This window comes from Macaca thibetana, chromosome 18 (assembly GCF_024542745.1).
Source record: "Macaca thibetana thibetana isolate TM-01 chromosome 18, ASM2454274v1, whole genome shotgun sequence".
Taxonomy (NCBI): domain Eukaryota; kingdom Metazoa; phylum Chordata; class Mammalia; order Primates; family Cercopithecidae; genus Macaca; species Macaca thibetana.
Genome location: NC_065595.1, coordinates 47,345,734 through 47,367,026, shown reverse-complemented (window position 1 = coordinate 47,367,026; position 21,293 = coordinate 47,345,734). Strand labels below are relative to the sequence as shown.

The 21,293-nt window shown below is 32.9% G+C and overlaps 1 protein-coding gene across 7 annotated transcripts in view; it reads right to left on the bottom strand.

The window, feature by feature from the left end:
- Window positions 1–21,293, bottom strand: part of CCDC178 (coiled-coil domain containing 178) — a 515,084-nt gene that overhangs the window by 425,414 nt on the left and 68,377 nt on the right. For all 7 annotated transcript variants that reach the window (XM_050768096.1, XM_050768095.1, XM_050768092.1 and 4 more), the window contains 2 exons: window positions 9,062–9,084; window positions 1,690–1,772 (listed from right to left, as the gene is read on the bottom strand). In XM_050768096.1, the coding sequence (XP_050624053.1) occupies window positions 1,690–1,772; window positions 9,062–9,084 (106 nt within the window). The remainder of the gene's footprint in view (window positions 1–1,689; window positions 1,773–9,061; window positions 9,085–21,293) is intronic.

Here is a 21,293-nt window from a genome sequence, read left to right as displayed (position 1 = left end):
ATGGTTAGAAGTGCAAGCTCAGCAGTCACACAGTTGCTATTTTTTAACCCATTGGACTTCTCAAAGAAATCCAGCATGCTGCTTCAGAAGCATTCTTATAAAACCGGTTTCCCTATTTTTAATGCATAAAAATGATTTTCTCTACATTGGTCCTTTATTTGCTGTCTTTGAATCTATTGTTTTCTTTTGTCAAATTCTACCACATCTTGGATACTTTAAATCATTAATTGTCTTTTTAAAATGAAAACATATTCACTCATCATTGTGTTCTCCAGCCAATTTATGATTCATTCTATAATCAATTACAATAACAAGATTTCAGTCTGGAATATATAAATAAATTAATATCACTTATAATTAAAATACTTCTGATTGAATGTATACGTGTTTTAGCAAAGGTGTTCATTATGTTTCTAGGAGCTGTCTTTTATACTATTTCAATAATAAATTCTTAAACAAATGCTGTATAGGTAACTCGGGATGCCTCAAATTCATTGTATTTAACATCTCATTTTTTTTTTCTTGAGTGCCATCTCAGTTTTGCAGTTTCATATTACTGTTCTAAGCAACTACCTGCAATTTTTTAGCATAAGCCCTTAATTACAACAAATCTTCCTCATCCTGCTATTGTTGTATGTTTTAGACCTCAAAGGTACATATTGATAATAAATATAATTGTAGCTAATGGAACTGTAGTTGTGATTGCTAATATATCTATTTTTTCTCTCAGCATTTGTTGTGTGAAAACTTGGTAAGTAATGATTAAGGTCCTCATCTTCACTGTAGGCACAAATAATGAAAAATAAAACAGTAAAAACAAACCTTTGCTATGAATGAAAACTTTGAAAAACAAAATATTCTTGTTTTTAAAAAGTCCTGAGTTTATTAGTCTTCAATCAAGGATTTAGCAATTTTTTGCTAAAAAATTTTAGCGAAATTTTTTAATGCATTTCTTTTTTGTGTTGTTTTTGGACAATAAAGACAATGATTTTCTGCTAGATGGGAGTATGAAATAATGGTTACAAGTGCACGTTCAGCAGTCACACAGTCGCTATTTTTTAACCCATTGGAAGAGGAGGTGCGACATAAAATCTCAATAATAGATTTAAATACACGAAAGTAGTGTTAACACAAATTTTACCCCAGTATATAAAATATTATGTATTTTATAAATTGTGACAAGAATATTTATCACAACTTAAATACATACTAGAGCTGCAATTTTCAATACGGTAGTCATCACCCACACGCAACCATTTACATTTATATGTGACTTAATTCACATTAAACTTAAAAATTAAGTTCCTCAGTCTCACTAGCCACATTTCAAGGGTTCAACAGCTGTACGTGGCTAGTAGCTGCTCCATTGAACAGTATAGACATAGAACATTGATTATCACAGAAAGTTCTATTGGGCAACACTAAACTACAAATAGCATCTTGAGAAGTGGACAGCCATCATTAAATACTCAGCACCTAAACAAGTATTTGGTGTATAATATTCACTAATAAATACTTGTTGAATGAATGCTTAATCAAACAATACAGAGGACTATTTTGTCTATTAAACATTCATAATAATTATAAAACTCTTAAACATGATTATTGTGACAATTAGAAATACATTAAATAAAGTCAATGAGCTTTTAAATATAATTACAGTTATTCAAGTAGGAGGAACAACTTTACCTCTCTTTTCTTCTGGTTTGACCTCTTTCACTGGTGTAGCTACACTCCAATCTTCTTTCAGGTCTTTTGTGGAAATTCTGCTCCTATATAATGGGAAAGAAACAAGCAGTAAAGGAGCGAAGTTCTTAAAGTTAGTAAAACAAATCTTAGGTTATGCTCTTCAATTGAATTTTAAATATTTGTGGTGAAACTTACTATATAATATAATATTACTAGATAGGAGACTAATATAGCAAAATTCTAATAAGTAATGGGATTTACACTTAATGGTAAATAAAAACTTAAAATTAGTTACAAATGACCCAAAATGTCTTGAGAACACATTAAAGCTACATTTTTTTAAAAAGAAATTGGTCTTTCCTAGACAGTGTTTCTATAAGACAAAGGGTATTCTGTGAGAATAATTTGGATGAGCTATTTCTGTAATTTCAGTTCAGTAGTTTCTGGGGAATCAATGTAAATTACAATGAGTAAAAATATCATTTCAGATAATAAACTTTTAGAAAAATACCTACATTAAAATGTTATTTCCTTCCTAGCAGCTACACTGTTGGAAAATAGAAATATAGAACATTCATTATCATAGAAAGTTCTACTGGACAACACTAAACTGTAGTGTCTTGAGAGGTGACTATAAATTAAAATGTTATTTCCTTTCTAACTAAAATTCTATATGTTGAATAATAAACCATTTCTCCATATTTCTCTGGTCTGATTTTAGAATCCTAAACTAGCCTTCATTATACATTTTTAGAAGTGTTTTTTCTCTGATCAAAGTTACAAAAAATTGGTATCAACAACAAAGCAGAGAATTTCTTTTTGAAATTTTCATTACATTATTTTTTATTAAAGAAGTATTCTAAATTAAGAAAACTATATACATACCAAAAAATCATAAAAATAATGTAATCCATATTTATTTATTCTTCAGAGATCACATAGAGTAGTCTAATGTTATTTCAATTCTTATAAAATTAGAGTCACAATTATACATTCTGCTTTAGTTAATTGAAATTATTTTCAGTGTATTTTACTACCATTTTATATTTCTAATAGCTACAAATTATTTTTCTTGTCATTGTTCCATAACTTATTTAGCTAAGTCTGTCTATTCCAAGGTCAGAGAAATATTCTTTATATTTTCTTCCTTTAGTTTTCATATTTATTTCAGAATATTTTTGTTGAAAAGTGTATTTTTTCTCATCTGTTTTCTTTTAAAAAATTGAAAAATAACTGTCCAGCATTAACTATTAAAAGTACTTTCCTTGCTGGCTTTTAACACCATTTACATTATATAGTAAATTATTATAATAATTAGATCATTTTGTGTATCTTATAAAGTTCAGTTAATTCTTGGACCTGTAAAATTCTATGCTAATTTTTCTATTTTTTTATTGAGCCAAATTCCCATAATATTAAACATCTGAAAGTGGAAACTTTAGTGGCATTTAATACATTCACAATATTGTACAACTATCATCCCATCTCATTCCAATATATTTTCATCACTTCAAAAGAACATACCCTACTTATTAAGCAGTCTTTTCCCTTTCTTCAATGCACTCTTTCATAGCAATGACTAATCTGCTCTCTTTGTGGATGAACTTTTATGAATATTTCATAGAAATAGAATCATATAAGGGACCTTTTGTGACTTTTTAAACTTAGCATAATAGTTTCAAGATTTCTCCATGTTGCAGTATGTAGAATTTTACTTATTTTAATGGTAGAATAATATTCCAATGTGTATACACAACACATTTGGTTATCTATTAATCCACTGATGGATTTGGGGATTGTGTCCACCTTTTGGCTACTGTGAATACAGACGTTCTGCACATTTGTATATGAATTTTTGTTTGAACATGTTTTGAATACTTTTGGATATATATCTTGGAGTCAAATTGCTAAGTGATAGCTAATTCTAGGTTTCACTTTTTGAGGAGCCAACAAACTGTTTCTTGGTGTCTAAACTATTTTATATTCACACCAGCCATATGCAAGAGTTCTAATGTTGAAGAAAAGTGGAAAGAGTGGGCATCCTTGTTTTGCTCCTGTTCTTAACATGAAAACTTTCAGTCTTCACCATGGGTATAATATAAACTAAAGGTTTCTCATAAATATCCTTTATTGTGTTTAATACATTCCCTTACAATGTAGTTTTATGAAAGGTGTGGGCTTGTGTCACATTTAACTAATTTTTGTATGCTAAACTACTCTTGCATTTCTAGGATAAATCTCACTGATCATGATGTATAATTTTTTTTTTTTTTTTTTTTTTTGAGACAAAGTCTCACTCTGTCACCCAGGTTGGAGTGCCGTGGTGCGATCTTGGCTCACTGCAACCTCTGCCTCCCGGGTTCAAGTGATTCTTGTGCTTCAGCCTCCTGAGTAGCTAGGATTACAGGCGCCCACCATCACGCCTGGCTAATTTTTGTATTTTTAGTAGAGACCAGGTTTCACCATATTGACTAGGCTGGTCTCAAACTCCTGACCTCAGGTGATCCACCTGCCTCGGCCTCCCAAAGTGCTGGGTTTACAGGTGTGAGCCACCGCGTCTGGGTGTATAATTATATTAATGCGTTGCTGGACTCAGGTTGATAGTATTTTGTTGAGGATTTTGTCATTTTTTTGTTTCTTTGTTTTGTTTTGTTGTCCAGGCTGAAGTACAGTGGCATAATCACAGTTCACTGTAAACTTGATCTCCTGGGCTCAAGCACTCCTCCAAACTCAGCCTCTGGAGTAGCTAAGACTACGGGCATGTGTCACCACACCTGGCTAATTTTTTTTGTTGTTGTTGTTTGTTTGTTTGTAGAGATGGGTTTTGACGATGTTGCCTAGGCTTGTCTCAAACTTCTGGCTCAAGTGATCCTCTGCCTTGGCCTCCCAAAGTACTTGGATTACAGGTTTGAGCTACTGTGCCTGGCCTGTCATGTATATTCATGTATATTCTATAGTTTGCTTGTGATGTCTTTGTCTGGTTTCACTATCAGGTTATTGCTGGGATCATAAGATGACTTAGAAATTATTCCCTTCGATTTTTTGGAAGAGTTTGAGAAGGACTGATATTAATTCTTCTTTCAATGTTTAGTAGAATTTACCAGTGAAGCCATGTGGTCCTGAGATTTTTTTTTGTTGGGGAAGTTTTTGGTTATTGATTCAATCACATTATTTGTCATAGGTCTGTTCAGGTTTTCTACCTCTTCCTGAGACAGTTTTAGTAGTTTACGTGTTTTTAGGAATTAGTCTCTTTCATCTTCGATAGTTTGTTGATACACATTTGTTCCTAGTATCCTCTTATAATCCTCTTTATTTCTGCAGAATCTGTTGTAGTGTCTCAAATTTTGTATTATTTAATTTGTAATTGAGTCTTCTTTTTATTTTTGGTTTAGCTAAAGGTTTGTGAATTTCATTGTTCTTTTCAAAGAAACAACTTTTGTTTTTATTGATTCTGTGTACTGCTTTTCTAGTCTCTATTTCATTTATTTCTACTTTAACCTTTATTTCCTTCCTTTTGCTAACTTTGGGTTTAGCATACTCCTCCTCTTCTACTTCCTTAAGGTATAAAGTTAGGTTACTGGATTTGAGATCCCCTTTTTAAATGTAAGCATTTATAGCTCTAAATTTCCCTCTGTGTACTACTTTTGCTGCATTTTGTAAGTTTAACTACATTGTGTTTTCATTTTCACTCACTTCAGGTGTTTTCTAATTTCCCCTGTGATTACTGCTTTGACTTACTGGTTTGTAAAACATGATTTGTTTAATTTCCACATATATATGAAATTTCCAGGTTTCCATTTGTTATTGATTTCCAGTTTCATTCTATTGGGTCAGAAAAAATACCATGTATAATTTTGATCTTTTTAGTCTCATTTAAATTTGTTTTGTGGTGTAATACATGATCTACGCTGAAGAATGGTCCATGTGCACATGAGAAGAGTGTGTTTTCTGCTGTTGTTAAGTGGAGTATTCTGTATAAACTGGTTAGGTCTAGTTGGTTCATGTTATTCAAGTCTATTTATTTACTGATCTTCTGTTTAGTTATTTTATCCATTATTGGAAGTGGGGGCATTAAATTCTCAAAATCCCGTGGTAGAACAGTCTATTATTCCCTTCACTTCCATTAGTTTATATGTCTGTTTTGAGGTTATATTGTTAGGTGTGTTATATTTATAGTTTATATATCTTCTTGGTAGAATGACACTTTTATCAATGAATCAAGTCTTTTGTCTTCTGTAACAGGCTTTGATTTAAAGCCTATTTTGTGTGACATTGGTATAGTCACTCCAGCTCTCTTTTACTTACTATTTGCATGGAATATGGTTTTTCATCCTTCTGCTTGTAAACTACTTATGCTTTTGTATCTCAGGTGAGACTCTTACAGACAGAATATAGTTGGATTATCTATTTTTATCCATTCTACCATGTTCTACCTTTCAATTGGAGAGTTTAATTCATTTACATATAAATTAATTACTGATAAGGGCTTATTTTTGCCATTTTGCTATTCCTTTTTAATATTATTTATTTCTGAACTCCTCCATAACTGCCTTCTTTGTAACTAGTTGATTTTTTTCTATATATTGTTTAGTTTGCCTGTCTTTGTTTTCCTGTATTTTTTAAAGTAGAATCTTAAGTGTTTATCCTGAGGATTACAATTAATACCTTAACTCTATAAAACCTGAATTAAAATCAATGTAGCTTCACTAGTATACCTATCTAGTTATATATAAAGAACTCTGTTCCTTTACATCTCTGCCCTTTCTCTTATGGTATCAGTTTCACCAATTACATAGTTATCCATTTTGTGTTCATTAGCAGAAATTTATTATTATGAATTTTATCCATTTGACCTTATAATCACATAGGGAAACAAATCAGAATTACAAAACAAAAATACACTTATACTGGATTTAACACTTACCTTTGAAGTTAACTTTATTATTGTTTATTATTTTATCATATGGCTTCCAGTTACTCTCTAGTGTCCTTTCATTTCAGCCTGAAAGACTACTTATAGGATTCTTATAGAACTGGACTGCTAGTGATACACCCCTTTGGTTTATCTGAGAATGCCTTCATTTCTTCTTTCTTTTTGAAGGATATTCTTGCTGGATTCAGAATTCTTCATTGGCAGTTTCTTTTTTTCCTTCTGGCATTTAAATGTGTCACCCCACTGCATTCTGACTTCCACAATTCCTAATGAAAAATTCACTGTTAATCTTACTGAGGGTCCCTGGTACATGAAAAGTTGCTTCTCTTGTGCTGTTTTCAAGATTCTCTTTGTCCCAGGCATTTGACACGTTAACTAAAATGTATATTGGTGTGGATCTGTTTGACTTGATTTTATTTGGAGTTCACTGAGTTTGATGGATGCATAGATTTAAGTCTTTATCAAATTGAGGAGTTTCTTAGCCAGTGTTTCTTCAAATATTTTTTCATTCTCTATCCCTTTCTTCTCACACTTTTTGACTGCTATTATGCTTGATGGTATCCCTTAGGCTTATTAGGCACTTTTCATTTTTCTTTATTCTCTTGTCTTTCTTCTTTCTTAGACTAGATAATCTCTATTAACCTATCATCAAGTTCACTGATTATTCTGACTGGTCAAAGCTGCTACTGAACCCTTCTAGTGAAGTTTTTAATTTCAGTTAGTTTATTTTTTGGCTCTAGAATTTTTTTTTTTTTTTTCCAGACAGAGTCTCACCTGTCGCCCAGGTTGGAGTGCAGTGGCACGATCTTGGCTCGCTGCAACCTCCGCCTTCTGGGTTCAAGTGATCCTCCTGCCTCAGCCTCCTGAGTAGCTGGGACTACAGGTGCATGCCACCATGCCAAGCTAATTTTTGTATTTTTTTTTTAGTAAAGATGGGGTTTCACCATATTGGCCAGGCTGGTCTTGAACCCCTGACATGATCTACCCACCTCAGCCTCCCAAAGTGTTGGGATTACAGGCATGAGCCACTGCGCCCTGCCTAGAATTTCTATTTGGTTAATTTTTATAATTTATCTTGAGATTTTACATTTGTTGAAACATCACTTTTCTGCTTTAGTTATTTGTTCAGGGTTTCCTTTATCTCTTTGAAGATAATTTAAGCCAATTGATTTATCTTTGTCCAGTCAAATTTTGGGTTCCTTTGAGAACAGTTTATGTGAATTTATCCTTTTTCACTGTGAATGAGCCAAACTTTCTTTTCTTTGCATTCTTCATATCTACTTTTTGAAAACTGGACATTTTGAATATTTTAATGTGTAATAAAAACCATATTACACCATTGGATTTGCTATTTCTGTCTGTAGTGGGTTATTGTTTGTTTAGTGACTTTCAGGAACACTCTCATAATGGCTGTATTATTTGTCATGTGTAATCATTGAAATCTGTTTCCTTAGCTTACTGGTGAGCTAGTGTTTTGTGTGAGTTCTCTTAAATGGCTGGAAACAAAAGAAAGGAAAAAGAAAAACAATACTTTCCAATCTTAGCAGATTTGGTCTGCCTTAGGGTAATCCTTCCAGGCTTGCCTAGGCTGTTTACAACACTGACTCTGCCTTCAATTCCTGCCTATGCAGATCTTAAAGGTCAGCCAGAAGTAAGATTAGGATCTTCTCAGTATTTTTTGAACATTCTTCCAGCCCTCTGTGCTCTTTCAAATCTCGAGTATATTGAGAGATTTTCCTTCATGTATCTATGCCTTTTTCCAACCTATTTTTTCACAGGAATTTTGGTCTGGTTAATGCTTGTCCTAGCTGTTATCTATAGCCTCAGGCTGCTGTGGCAAGTATATGCCTTTAAAGGCTTTTTGCAAACACTGCCTGTAAGTAGCCCCAGCCTTGTGATTGCTCCAAGTCAAGCAAAGTCCTTATGCTAGTCTTTCCAGGAGCTATCAGACCACTCAAACACAATTCTTTGAGAATGATGTTCCTATTATTCCCTCTGGCACTAGGAATCTACACCACAGGTGTGCACTGCTCTCTTTCTAGCTGCCACCAGTCTGAAGGCTGGAGAATGCGGAGCAGGCAAATTACAATGCCACAGTGCTCTCTTAATGCAATGCAGCAGCTTCCTTCTTCATTGAATTTTCCCCTACTGGTTACTAAATTTTTACTGGATTCCAGATTTCTGCAAAAGTTGATTCTGACCAATGTTTTTGCAAATTTTATAGTTGTTTTTGTGGAGGGATGGAGCTCTGGAGATCTCTATTTTGCCATTATCAGTGATGTCCTAATTCTCATATTTTAAAAAATATATTGTAATATCTATTGTGAAAATCTTGCATTCAATTTTCTATTCCTTTTGAAGCTAAACTGGATTATAGCAGATGACTGAAATTTTGACATTAAAAATAAAATAGTTTTAAAAAGCATGAAATTTTCTTACCATTCTTCAAAAGAAGATTCAAACTGTCAAAACAAAAGATCTCAATAAAAATCAAATCTTAAACATATTAAAAAACAGTGAATAAACGTCACTTAAACTTGTCAATTCTTTACTTTACATATCTCTACTTCACTGTATTTTTGTCTACTTATACTCTCGGTTGTGTAAACCAAAAATAAAATTCTAAGCCCCCCAACTGACTGAGTAGTTCCCCCCAACTCTTGGCCAAGGGGACCCCAAAGAAATCTAAAAAACTAGTTAAGGACATGATGGGAAAGGGGATTAGACATGACTCATTATGACCTCCTGCCTTTGTAATCTAGACACAACAGACCAGCTTTAAAATTAAAACAGAAATCTTAAGATAAACAAAAAAGACTCTTTGTAGCAATAATATACCAAATTCCCACCTGATTCTGATATAGCATCACCTGACAGATAACAGGCCTTGAAAGAAATCAAAGTATTTCACTCCAAAATATATTTCTTTGACATATTCCGAAACGGTCCTTCAAAACCGTCTTTTGTGGCAGAAATTTGCATTCTGTAGAGAAGCTCTTGCCCTTACTAGGTCCTTTTTAGTGAGCCTGACATCTTTCAAGGTCTGATATGAGACATTCACCATCTATTCTCTCTGAAGCCTGCTACCTGGAGGCTTCATCAATATGACAAGAACTTTGGCTTTTTTTTTTTTCTTTTTTTAATGGTGAATTCAACAATTCAGGCAAGTCATATCTTTCAACCAATTATCAATCAGGAAACCTGAATTCACCTATGACCTAGAAGTCCCTATTTATAGCTGTCCCACCTTTCCAGGCCTAACCAATATACAACTTGCATGTATTGATTTATGTCTTTCCCTGTAACTTCTGCTTCCCTAAAATGTATAAAATGAAGCTGTAACCCAATCACCTTGGGCTCATGCTCTTGAGACCTCCTGAGGCTGTCATGGACTATGGTTTTTAACCTTGGCAAAATAAACCTCTAAATTGATTAAGACCTGTCTCAGAAACTTATTGGTTTACAGTTGTTTCCCAAGAAGTACACAAATCTCCTATCTATTCATATTGTTTTATTCTTAACCCTACCTAATTGTTCTGACCTTTGTCTCTGTGATTCTAAATCTTACACATTCATCAAGGGACACTTCAAATGCTATTTATTCCCAAAAGACTTTCCTAACTGTCAGAAGTACATGACATCTATTGAATTTTAATGTGTTACCAAAGAGTAGTGAATACAAAATTACACGTGAGTTCACATATTTAGTTTTCCATAATATTATGCCTTTTCTGGCCTATAAAGTCATTGGCAGGGGTTATTTTCTACAGATATATTCTAAGAGTACCTTGGGTTGTATAAGTCATAAATTATCAAAAATGCAAAACCAGAATGTTACAGGTTTCATAGATTATCTCTAATTCAAGATGTTTATTTGGCATACATGATTACTTCTCTCTAGTTCCCATATCCTACCAAAATCTGAACAAAAAAATTATATGATATATATGTGTATGCATGTGTGTGTAAACACACACACATCCACATTAATATATACATATACAGTCATGTGTCACTTAATGACAGTGATACATTCTCAGAAATGCATTGCTAGGCAATTCTGTCATTGTGCAAACATCATAGAGTATATTTATACAAACCTCAGTGGTATAGCCTATTGCTCCTAGGTTACAAACATGCACAGTGTGTTACCATACTGAATGCTGTAGACAAGTATAGCACAATGTATTTGTGTATCTAAACATATCAAAATACAGACAAGGTACAGTAAAAATATAATAATGTAATCTCATGAGACCACTGTTGTATATGTGGTACCTCATTGATCAAATCATGAAAAAGACTAAATTCATATACATAATAAAAAAACTGATGAATGCAATTATGTTTAAAATCAAAACAGATTTTTTCATATAATATGACAAGCTTATTCTAAAATTTATATGGAAGAGCAGTGTATCAAGAATACCCAAAGAACTCTAAAAAGGTAAAAAGAACCACCACATCAGATATCAAAACATATTATGACTCATGTAAATGAGTGAAACCAGATATTGGCATAGGGAGGTAAAATTGACCAGTGGGATGGAAAGGGCCAGAAATAAGTAAAATCATATATGAAACTTTGATGTATGATGGATATGGTATGGCTGATTTATAAGAAATGACTGGATTTGAAATGAAATCAATGTAGAAAAACTAATTTTCTTTAAAAAGTAAAATTAGCCATCTATTCCATTCATATGCAAAAAGAAATCAATTTCACATTGTTAAGCAAATCTCCTAAGAGAAACTAAAATTTTAGTAGCTATAAAGTAAAACTGTCATAGGATTGTGGTATGGAAATTCTTCTTAAACAAGACACAAATCACTTAAAAGCAAAAGTAAAGTGATAAATTTAATTACATTAAAGTTAATAAAGTAAAAAGACACGTCACAAACTGAGACAAAGTGTTTACAACACATACAACTTACTAAAGGTAACAAGTTCCTACAAGTCAATAAGAAAATACAAGTAAACCCAAAAGAAAATGGCAGAAGATAAATTGGCATTTTGCAGAGAAGAGAATAAAAATTCAGTGAGCATGTTAATAAGATTCTAAACTAATTAATAATCAGGAAAATGTTATTCCTTGATTTTGGAAACTGGCATTCACAGTCCTGCATAATGCAGAAACCTACATGACGTTGATTTACATGGCAGTTCTAAGAAGCCATTTGAAGTTGAAGTATCACAAGAGAGTCTGGGGAAAATTGGTTAAGAGGCACTTCAGTGAATTGTGATATAATTATCCAAAACTTCTGAAGTCTTCAACAAGTTAGCAATAATTAATATTCTCAGTTTGGTCTTCTTTATAGCTCAATAGAAAATCATTTTATAAAAATAAAACATTATTACTCAAAATGTTTGAAGCAGAGTGCAATTTCATATGAAGAAACGTTTTAAGGTAATATATCAAAACACTCCCTTAGCAACATTGTTTAGAAGTAACTAAGAAATAATTAAAAAATTATTTTAGTCAGTCTTTGATCTGATATTTGGAGGCAAAATTTCTGGTACCTAGCATTTAAACACTATTTGTTCAGGATACTGAAGCAGTTAACACAGAGAAGGCCTACAACTCCAGAGAAACATTTGAAGTCTTACATTAATAACTGCCTATCTGAAAAATTTGGACAAATTTTAGAAGTTTCTCAAAGTCACTTTAAATTATTATTTTAAATAAAATTCCAGATTATAATTAAGCTTAGAATTTCACTTTTCATAAATAATTGTGGTATGTAGACGCTTTAAAATATCTAATATAATCAATTATATCAAACTAAACACAAGACTGCATACAATTCTTATTTCTGATTTTATCAAAATAGCAAATGAAAACAAAGGTGGAGGGGGAGCTAAAACTGCCCGATTGGATGTAGTTTAAAAAATTACTACATTATAGGGGAAATGAAACACTTCATTTACTTACAGCTCTAAGCCACATTGCCCACAAACTTTTGCTTGATAAATCTAGCATTTTCATTGTCCTTCTTTATTTAGCTCTATATTTTTATTGGAAATTATTACCAAATATTTAAATATCTAAATGATATTGTTGAGACAAAAAGTATTCACAAAACCTTCTATTTTCCACTGCAAAAATAAGAAAATAATTAACCTTATGTTAGAAATATTTTTTTAATGGACGATAACAAGTGCTAGTAAGGATGTAAAGAAATTAGAACCCATTTATATTGCTGGTGGGAATTTAAAATTGTTGGGCTATGGAAAATAATTTGATGGTTTCTCAATAAGTTAAATATAGAATCATCACATGACACAGCAGTTCCACTCCTAGGTATATACTCAAAAGAACTGAAAACAGGTACTTAATCAAATCCTTATATTATGTAATATATAATTATATAATACATACTACATGCATGTTCATAGTGGCCCTATGTACTATAGACGAAGGTGGAAACAACCCAAATGACTATCAACAGATGGACAGATACCAGCTGTAGTATATGTACACAATAGAATATTATTCAGCTATAAAAAGAAACAAATTACTGATACATACTACAATGTGGATGGACCTCCCACATTATGTTAAGTGAAAAAAATGCAGGTCACATATTGTATGATTTGATTTATATCAAATATCCAGAATAGATCTAGCTATCAAAATTGAAAATGAAAAAAGGAAAATTATCTCTATTTGCAGATGACATGATCCTATAAGCAGAAAACCTCAACGCTACACAAAAAACCTGTTAGAACTAATAAATGAATTCAGTAAAGTTGCAAGATACAAAATCAATGTACAAAAATTAGTAGCATTTTTATACATGAATAATGATCTAGTTGAAGAAGAAATTAAGAAAACAGTCCCATTTATAATAGCATAAAATGCCTGGGAATAAGTCTAATCAAGTAGCTGAAAGATTTGCACACTAAAACTATAAAACATTAATGAAAGAAATTGAGCATGATGCAAATAAATGAATAAATAGGTGTTCACAAATGGGAAGAATTAATATTGCTAAAATAATCATAGTACTCTAAGCAATATGTAGATTTAATGCCATGTCTATCAAAATTCCAATGACTATTTTCACAGAAATAGAAAAAGAATATAAAATTAATATGGAACCATAAAAAACACTAAAAGTCCAAAACAATACTGAGGAAAAAATGTAATGTTGGAAGCATCAGACTTCCTGATTTAAAATTATATTACAAAGCTATCATAATCAAAACAGTATAGTCCTGGCATTAAAAACAAAAACATAGACCAATGGAATAGAGAGTCCAGAAATAAGTTAAAACATAAATGGACAACTAATTTTTGACATGGGCATCAAAAGGACACAATGAGGAAAGAATAGTCTCTTCAATAAATGATGCAGGGAAAACTGAATTTCTATCACCAACAGAATGAAATTGGATCTTATCTTAAACAATATACAAAAATCAATTCAAAATGGATGAAAGACATAAATGTAAGATCAGAAGCCATAAAACTCCTAAAAAAGAACATAGAGGAAAACTCCTTGACACTGGTCTTGACAACAACTTTTGGGAATCACACCAAAAGCTCAGACTTCGAAGACAAAAATATAGAAATGGAACTGCATCAAACTAAAAAAAAAAATAAGAAAAGTCCAGTTACATACCGGGAAAAAATAATTGGAAACCACATATCTGATAAGGAGTTAATATGAAAAATGTATAAAAAACTCTTAAAACTCATTAGCAAAAACCAAATAATCTGTTTTAAAAATGGGCAAAGGACATGAAGAGATTATCTTCAAAAAATGCATACATAGCCAACAGGTATGCAAAAAGGTGCTCAACATCACTAATCAAGGAAATGCAAATTAAAACCACTATGAGATATCACCTCACACATGTAAGGATGACTACTATAAAAAAGACAAGAGATAAATGTTGGTGAGGGTATGGAGAAAAGGGAATCCTAGTACAACTGTTAGTGTGAAGGTACAACGGTACAGCCATTAGAGAAAACTGTATGGACGTTCCTAAGGAATTTAAAAGTAGGACTACCACATGACCCAGCAAGTCATCTTTTAGGTATACACCCAAATGAGATGAAAGCACCAGCTCGTAAAAATATCTTCACACCCATGTTCACTGCAGCATTATTCACAATAGCCAAGATATGGAAACAGCCTGAATGTTCATCGATGAATAAGTGAATAAAGTGAATAAAGAATAAAGTGAATAAAGAAAATGTAGGGGGTGTGCTTGTGTCTCTGTGTGTGTGCACGTGCACACATATATGTGTGTGTATAATGTGTGTGTATATGTTTATGTATGTCTGTATGTGTATATATACGTATATATACGTGTATATCTGTATATACATATATATACACACATATTAGCTACACACATATATACGTATATATACACACATATTAGCTATACGTGTATATATACATCTGTACGTATATAGCTAATATTCAGCTTTACAAAAATGGAGAGCCTGTTATTTGCCACAACCTAAATAGTTCTGGAAGACATTATACGAAAGGAAATAAGGCAGACACAGAAAGAAAAATGTTGCATGACCTCACTTACATGTGGAATGTATTTTTTTAGGGAGTTCAAATACACAGGTAGAGAATGAAACACTGGTTCCCACAGGTGGGAGTCGAGAAGAGGAAATGTAGAGATGCAGGTCAGAGGATACAAAGAAGCAGATATGGAGTATGAATAAGTCTAGAGATCTAATGTAAAACATGAGGACTAAAGTTAATACAATTGTATTATATTAGGGATTTTTGTTAAATAAGTAGGTATTTGCTGCTCTTGTTACAAGGATAAGGCACTATATGAGACTAACATAGAGATACGTTAGCCGGCTTCACTACAGTAACCATTGTACTACTATACTCTCTATGTGTCTGTCGATATGTATCTCAAAACAGCATGTTGTAAACCTCAAATAAACACAAATAAAATTTATTTCAAAAGAAAGCAGACTGGTAGTTACAAGACTTGGGTTAGAAAGAGAATTAGGAGTAAATTTTTAATGGATATGGGGTTTTATTCTGGAGTAGTGAACATGCTTTATACATGAACTCCCTATGCTATTTTCTCAATTGTTCTGTAGGTCTAAAGTGTTTTAAAAGATAATTTATTTAAAAAACAATAAAGTAGAGGAACATAAAACATAATTATCTAATTCAAGGAAAATATGTTTTAATAAGGCAAAAGAATATGGCTGGGGCTTTTGGGACATGGAGGTAAATCAAATCAGATTCATATGAAACCTCAAAGTTTTCATTAGAATTATGGCATCTTAGACTAAAAACCAAGAGACAGTTTAAAATGCAAAGAAGTTTCTGAGCTCTCAACTTATAAGAAGCAGGAAGAAGTTTGAGAGAGGAACTCAGATCCATTTTCTACAGACATGAAAGTACCTCTGGAACCAAGAGTTCACAGAGTAAATCAAAGAGGCAGTGAGAAACACAGACCAGGAAATTATTCCCAATGAGCAGGACTGGGTTCTAATACAAAAAAAAAAAAAAAAATTCATGCTCCTAGATTTGGGGAATCTGATACCACATGGTGATGAAATGCAGAATTGTATGGATCAGTGAAAGCCCTGTGTCTTCATTCTTACCCTTTTTGAATGAGGGGTTTATTGTGATTATTCTATCCCTTCTTCACTGTGTCTACTAAGTATGCAGGAGCAGTATTTGACTTGTCACTTTGGGCCATAGATCTGTGGGTCAAAAGAAGTTGCACACAGGGAACTTCATCTGTGTCAGATCTGTCACAGAACATGTGATTATGGATCTTCATGATACCATAATGATATAAAACTGTTTTAAGAAAAGGTCATTGTAGTTTGCATTTGGGGAGCAGTATTAATGATGTGGCAATGGACTGACAGATTGCTACCTAAATTGTCCCCCTATAATCTTGTCTCCTGGATCCGTATCTTCTCTAGTACTCTCCTGCGTTAACAGTGGGATTGACTATGTGCTTTGCTTTGGTCAGCGGGACTTCAGCATACATGACACAAACAAAGCTTTGTTAAGCACTTGTCTGTTGAGATTTGTCCTCTTGAAATATGCTCCAGCAGCCAACAACCATGTGAGTGAGACCATTTTAATCATTATTCCCAGTTGTGCTACCAGATGTGTATATCCACATGATTGGCCCCAGGCAAGAACCAGCAAAATTGCCCAGCTGAGTCCAGAACAAATGGCTGAATGGCAACTGCATAAATGTTTGTGTTCTAGCCACAAAATGTTGGAGTACATGTGTATATGTATGTATGTGCGTGTGTACCAAAAGATAAAAGAAAAAAAGATAAATGGCTACCTTGCTCGAAGTATTTTCATTAGAATGGGGAAAAATTCTAGGCTGCAAAGAATAAATGAGTGATTGGGAGGTGTGGAATTAAAAATACTAAAGATAGGCAACTTTCAGATGCTATGTGGAATGGAGAAAGAAAGACAAGGAGAGATATTTAAAGGTCTGCATAGAATTTTAAAATGTTTTAAGAATAGGAGATACATCAGTATCTTCAATGCGGACAGGAGTTAAGAAAAAAAGGAGATTTTAAAGACAGAATGCTGACAGAAGACACAACTGATGGAGCAAGATCTTTGCAAAAGTAGAAGATGCAATGTAGTGAGGGGAACGGCTCTAGGTGGGTGGGGGACAAAAAGAACAATATTTGTGGAGTTCAGAGGTGAGATAACAACCGTTTGAGACATTTCTGTTGTAGCTTTTTTTTTTTTTTTTTTTTTTTTTTTTTTGCAAAGAAATAAATAAATGAGCTGTGAGGTAGAAGATTTAGAGGTTTGAACAAAGAAAGATTGGAGTAGCCACCACAGACTACTAGAAAAATTTCAGTTGACAAACAATAATTTCAGAGCACTATATGATATACAATTGAGGTTGGGGACTATGGTTACATAATATCTCAAATTTTGTGTAATGTTCTCCAGTACCATTCAGCAGACCACGGGTGGGAGTGGGGATGGCAGATCATCAGAGACATTTGGGGTTGGCATTTTGTCAGACTACAAGGATGACAGGATAAAAAGTAAAGGACCAAATACACCTATTGATGAATGTTTAGAGAGATGAATTGATTAGGCAAGAAACTAAAGGAAAATAGGAACCACAGAATAGGAAAGTAGATACATCAGCGTTTGAAGTGCTCATAAGTTTCAAGTTAAATACAATAGAACTAATAGAATGAGAGAACTCAAAGTATGAGAAAGTAAAGAGTCAGATGTTAAATGTTATGTTTCACAGTTAAAAAATAGATATGAAGTGGTATAAATAGAGCCAAGTTTTCCAGTGAGAATGACAAACATTTTAACGTTCATGTCTTTGGTCTTAATAGCTGACACACTGTCAAGAACACGATGTCATGGCACAGTGCTGAACCAGGTGTGCTTAGAGCTCAGATACACCTGGTCTGGATGCTGGCTCTGCCACTGACATTGGATCTTGGGGGAAATCAGCCTCTGAAATCATTTTCCTCATCTGCAACTGGAAATAATGGCAGTTTCTATCTCATAAGGTTTTAGTAAGAATTCAATGAAATTATGCATATTAAGTGTCTAATAAGTCTATATTTGGTAAACATTTTATAAATATTAGGTTTATTATCATTGTTGATGTTATTAATTTTGTACAATATATTAACATTTTAAAGAATGCTTTTTAAATACTTTCTCTCTGTGTTGTTCTTTTAAATTACAGTAGCATCCTAATGACTGATATTGATTAAATGAAGAGGAAAATTTTAATTCTGTAGAGCTTACTCTAAATTAAATAAAACTATTTACAGCCTAGGCAGTCTAAGAGAATAAGGTAGAGGAAAAAATAAAACATAATCTTTTATTTAATCTTTTATTTGTGTGAGAAGATATTCAGGTGATTATTTTTATCATTGTGTGATGTTTCCAGATTCTTTGCAAAAATAAAATATAGGGAAAATTTTCATAGTAACTCCACTCTGAAGAGTTTTTCTTTGGAGATTCAAATTGCAATTAAACTGGAGTGGATAGAAAAGTCCGTGGCAGATGCATTGCTGCTAACCACAGGCGTCAGAGTGTTCTGACTACACTGGAAATCACTGTGGACAGAAAATTGTAAAAGACCGATCTGTCACTCATTTAATGTATGTTATACCCAGGGTAGGTGTAACCTTTATAATTACTTATAGAATTTTATCTAGTGGGCCTGACGTGGTTGCTCATGCCTGTAATCCTAACTTTTTGGGAGGCTGAGGAGGGAGGATTGTTTGAGGCCAGCAGTTCAAGACCAGCATGGCTAACATAGTGAGACCTCAGCAGGAGGGTTTTAAGTAAACTTACACTTGGTAAATACCCCTTTCTCTTTTGCTTGTTGCTACGCCCTTCACTGGCCAGCCTGTCCTTCCTCATCATTGCACCAAACTTTTCTAACAATTAGAGTCATAAGACATGAGATTTGGGTAATTTAGAGAGATAATTAAGCCAGTTGCCGCTTTGACCTCTAACATTAAAATCCAAAGGAATTCAGATGATCTACAACTCAAAAAAAGAATTTTGTGCAATTCATTATGGAGATGTATATACACAGATATAATAACAGCTTTATTGAGATAATTTACGTAGCTTAGAGTTCATGAATGTATACAAATCCACAGTTCTTAATGTAATGGCGGAGTTGTATAACCATTACCATAATCACAGATGACCACATATTTATGTAACTGGGGTGAAGCCTCCAGCTGGTAATGACCAAGCATTGTTCCTCTGCCTTGCTTTGACCTCTGCCTAACCCCTGGAAACTGGTGAAAGGGTGGTCTAGCACCAGATATGTTACCAGACAGGCCTGGGACTGTAGGTAATGAATGAATATGTATTCACAAAGATGTATATACAGATACATTTATAGACAGGAAAATGTCCCACTTCCTCTCATTTTTTTTACAGTCAGTTGACAACTTTACTGGGTAAAATGTTAAGTGGCAAAAACGTTGAGAAGAAATGTCCCTTTTCTGCATTTCCCTCAGGCATTCTGGAGGAAAAATGCACACAGCACACATTCATATTTAGTATTTTCTGCAGGTAATTATTCATTTTAAATATTTAAAAATTTTCTCTATTTGTAATTTTTGTGGGTACATAGTAGGTGTATATATTTATGGGGAAAATGCGATGTTTTGATCCAGGCATGCAATGTGAAATAAGCAGGCACAGAAAGACAAGCATCACATGTTCTCACTTTCTTGTGGGATCTAAAAATCAAAACAATTGAACTCATGAACGTAGAGAATAGACGGATGATTACCATTTTAAGTATTTCTTACACACATAACTCACTTTATGTGACATGAGGAATTATGCTTAGGTTAACTAATTCTGAATTATGACCTTTATTTACTTATTTGGAAATAATACATGCTATTAGTTTGATTTCAAAAAATCAGAAGCTATCTTTTAAACAGTTCTATCCAGTTGTGCCTGCTTAATTTTATTTTTAAGGAAATTTAAGTTCCTATGTCAATGTAAGGTCTAATATTACCAACGTTTTTTGGTAATATTATTGCTTTTTGCTAATATTATCACTTTTTCCATGTGATAATGGGAAGATTTTTTTCTTATTGTGATAAAAAATTTTTATCAGAAAAAAGTTTTTCATCTTTCAAAAAGATAGCTGGCCACCAGTTCATTCTTAAAATATTAGTTCAAATACTGCATAGATTTGAACTAAATATCTAATGGATAGTCCTCATCATTGCACCAAACATATTACTTACATTCTATTTACCAGTTCAACACTAGCAAATCTAACTGCACAGTCAATAATAAAACAAAATACGATAATTTTTAAATATAGAAAATAGAAAATCTACAAAATAACCTTGAATATTAACAAAAGTTTGTCATTAGCATTTATTTAGCAATGAATCTCCTTTCAGATAAAACTTGTATTTATTTACTTATAAACAAATTATTATCATTATTGAAATTTTTGTCTAGAAGTGTACTTATCTAGCATTGTTATTTTGTGTATTTCTTCTCAAAATACCAACCAATATTCTCTGAAATGAGAATTAAGATCTCTCCAAGGATATAAAACAGAGGCTGAATGGACTTTGGAGTCAGATGGAGCTAAGTACAAATTCCAACTCTAGTGCTCACTACCTGTGTGATGTGTACATATAAGGTATTTGACTTTTCTATGCCCTAGAATTCTCACCTGTACAGGAGAATTTCTATAAAGGGCAAAAAAAAAAAATAGATATTTATTAAATGCCTAGAAAATAGGAGATGTTAGGTACATAAATCACCCTCATATATGGAGTGGATAGGTGCCTCAGATGTATGCAGAAAAGAAAGGTTCTGTTTCAGCTCTTCATTTACTTTTTTATTCAACAGACAGTTATTGAGCGCCTACTATTTATCTGGCACTAATCTAGGCTCCAGAAGACAATACTAAAGAAGTCAGCCCTGGTGCTTCTCCTTTTTTGAGGTTTTTCAATGTATTTACATGAGAATAGCTCTTTTTTCAGCTTTTTAAAAGACAAGATGTAAAATATCTTGGCTTATTTTGTAAACTATTTTATCTAAGGTAATATTTTACCTGGTCTATTATCCATAGTGTCTAACAGTTTATCAACTGTTCAGAGCACTAAGTGGGATTCAGGAAAGAATATGGGCTTTGAAAACAGAC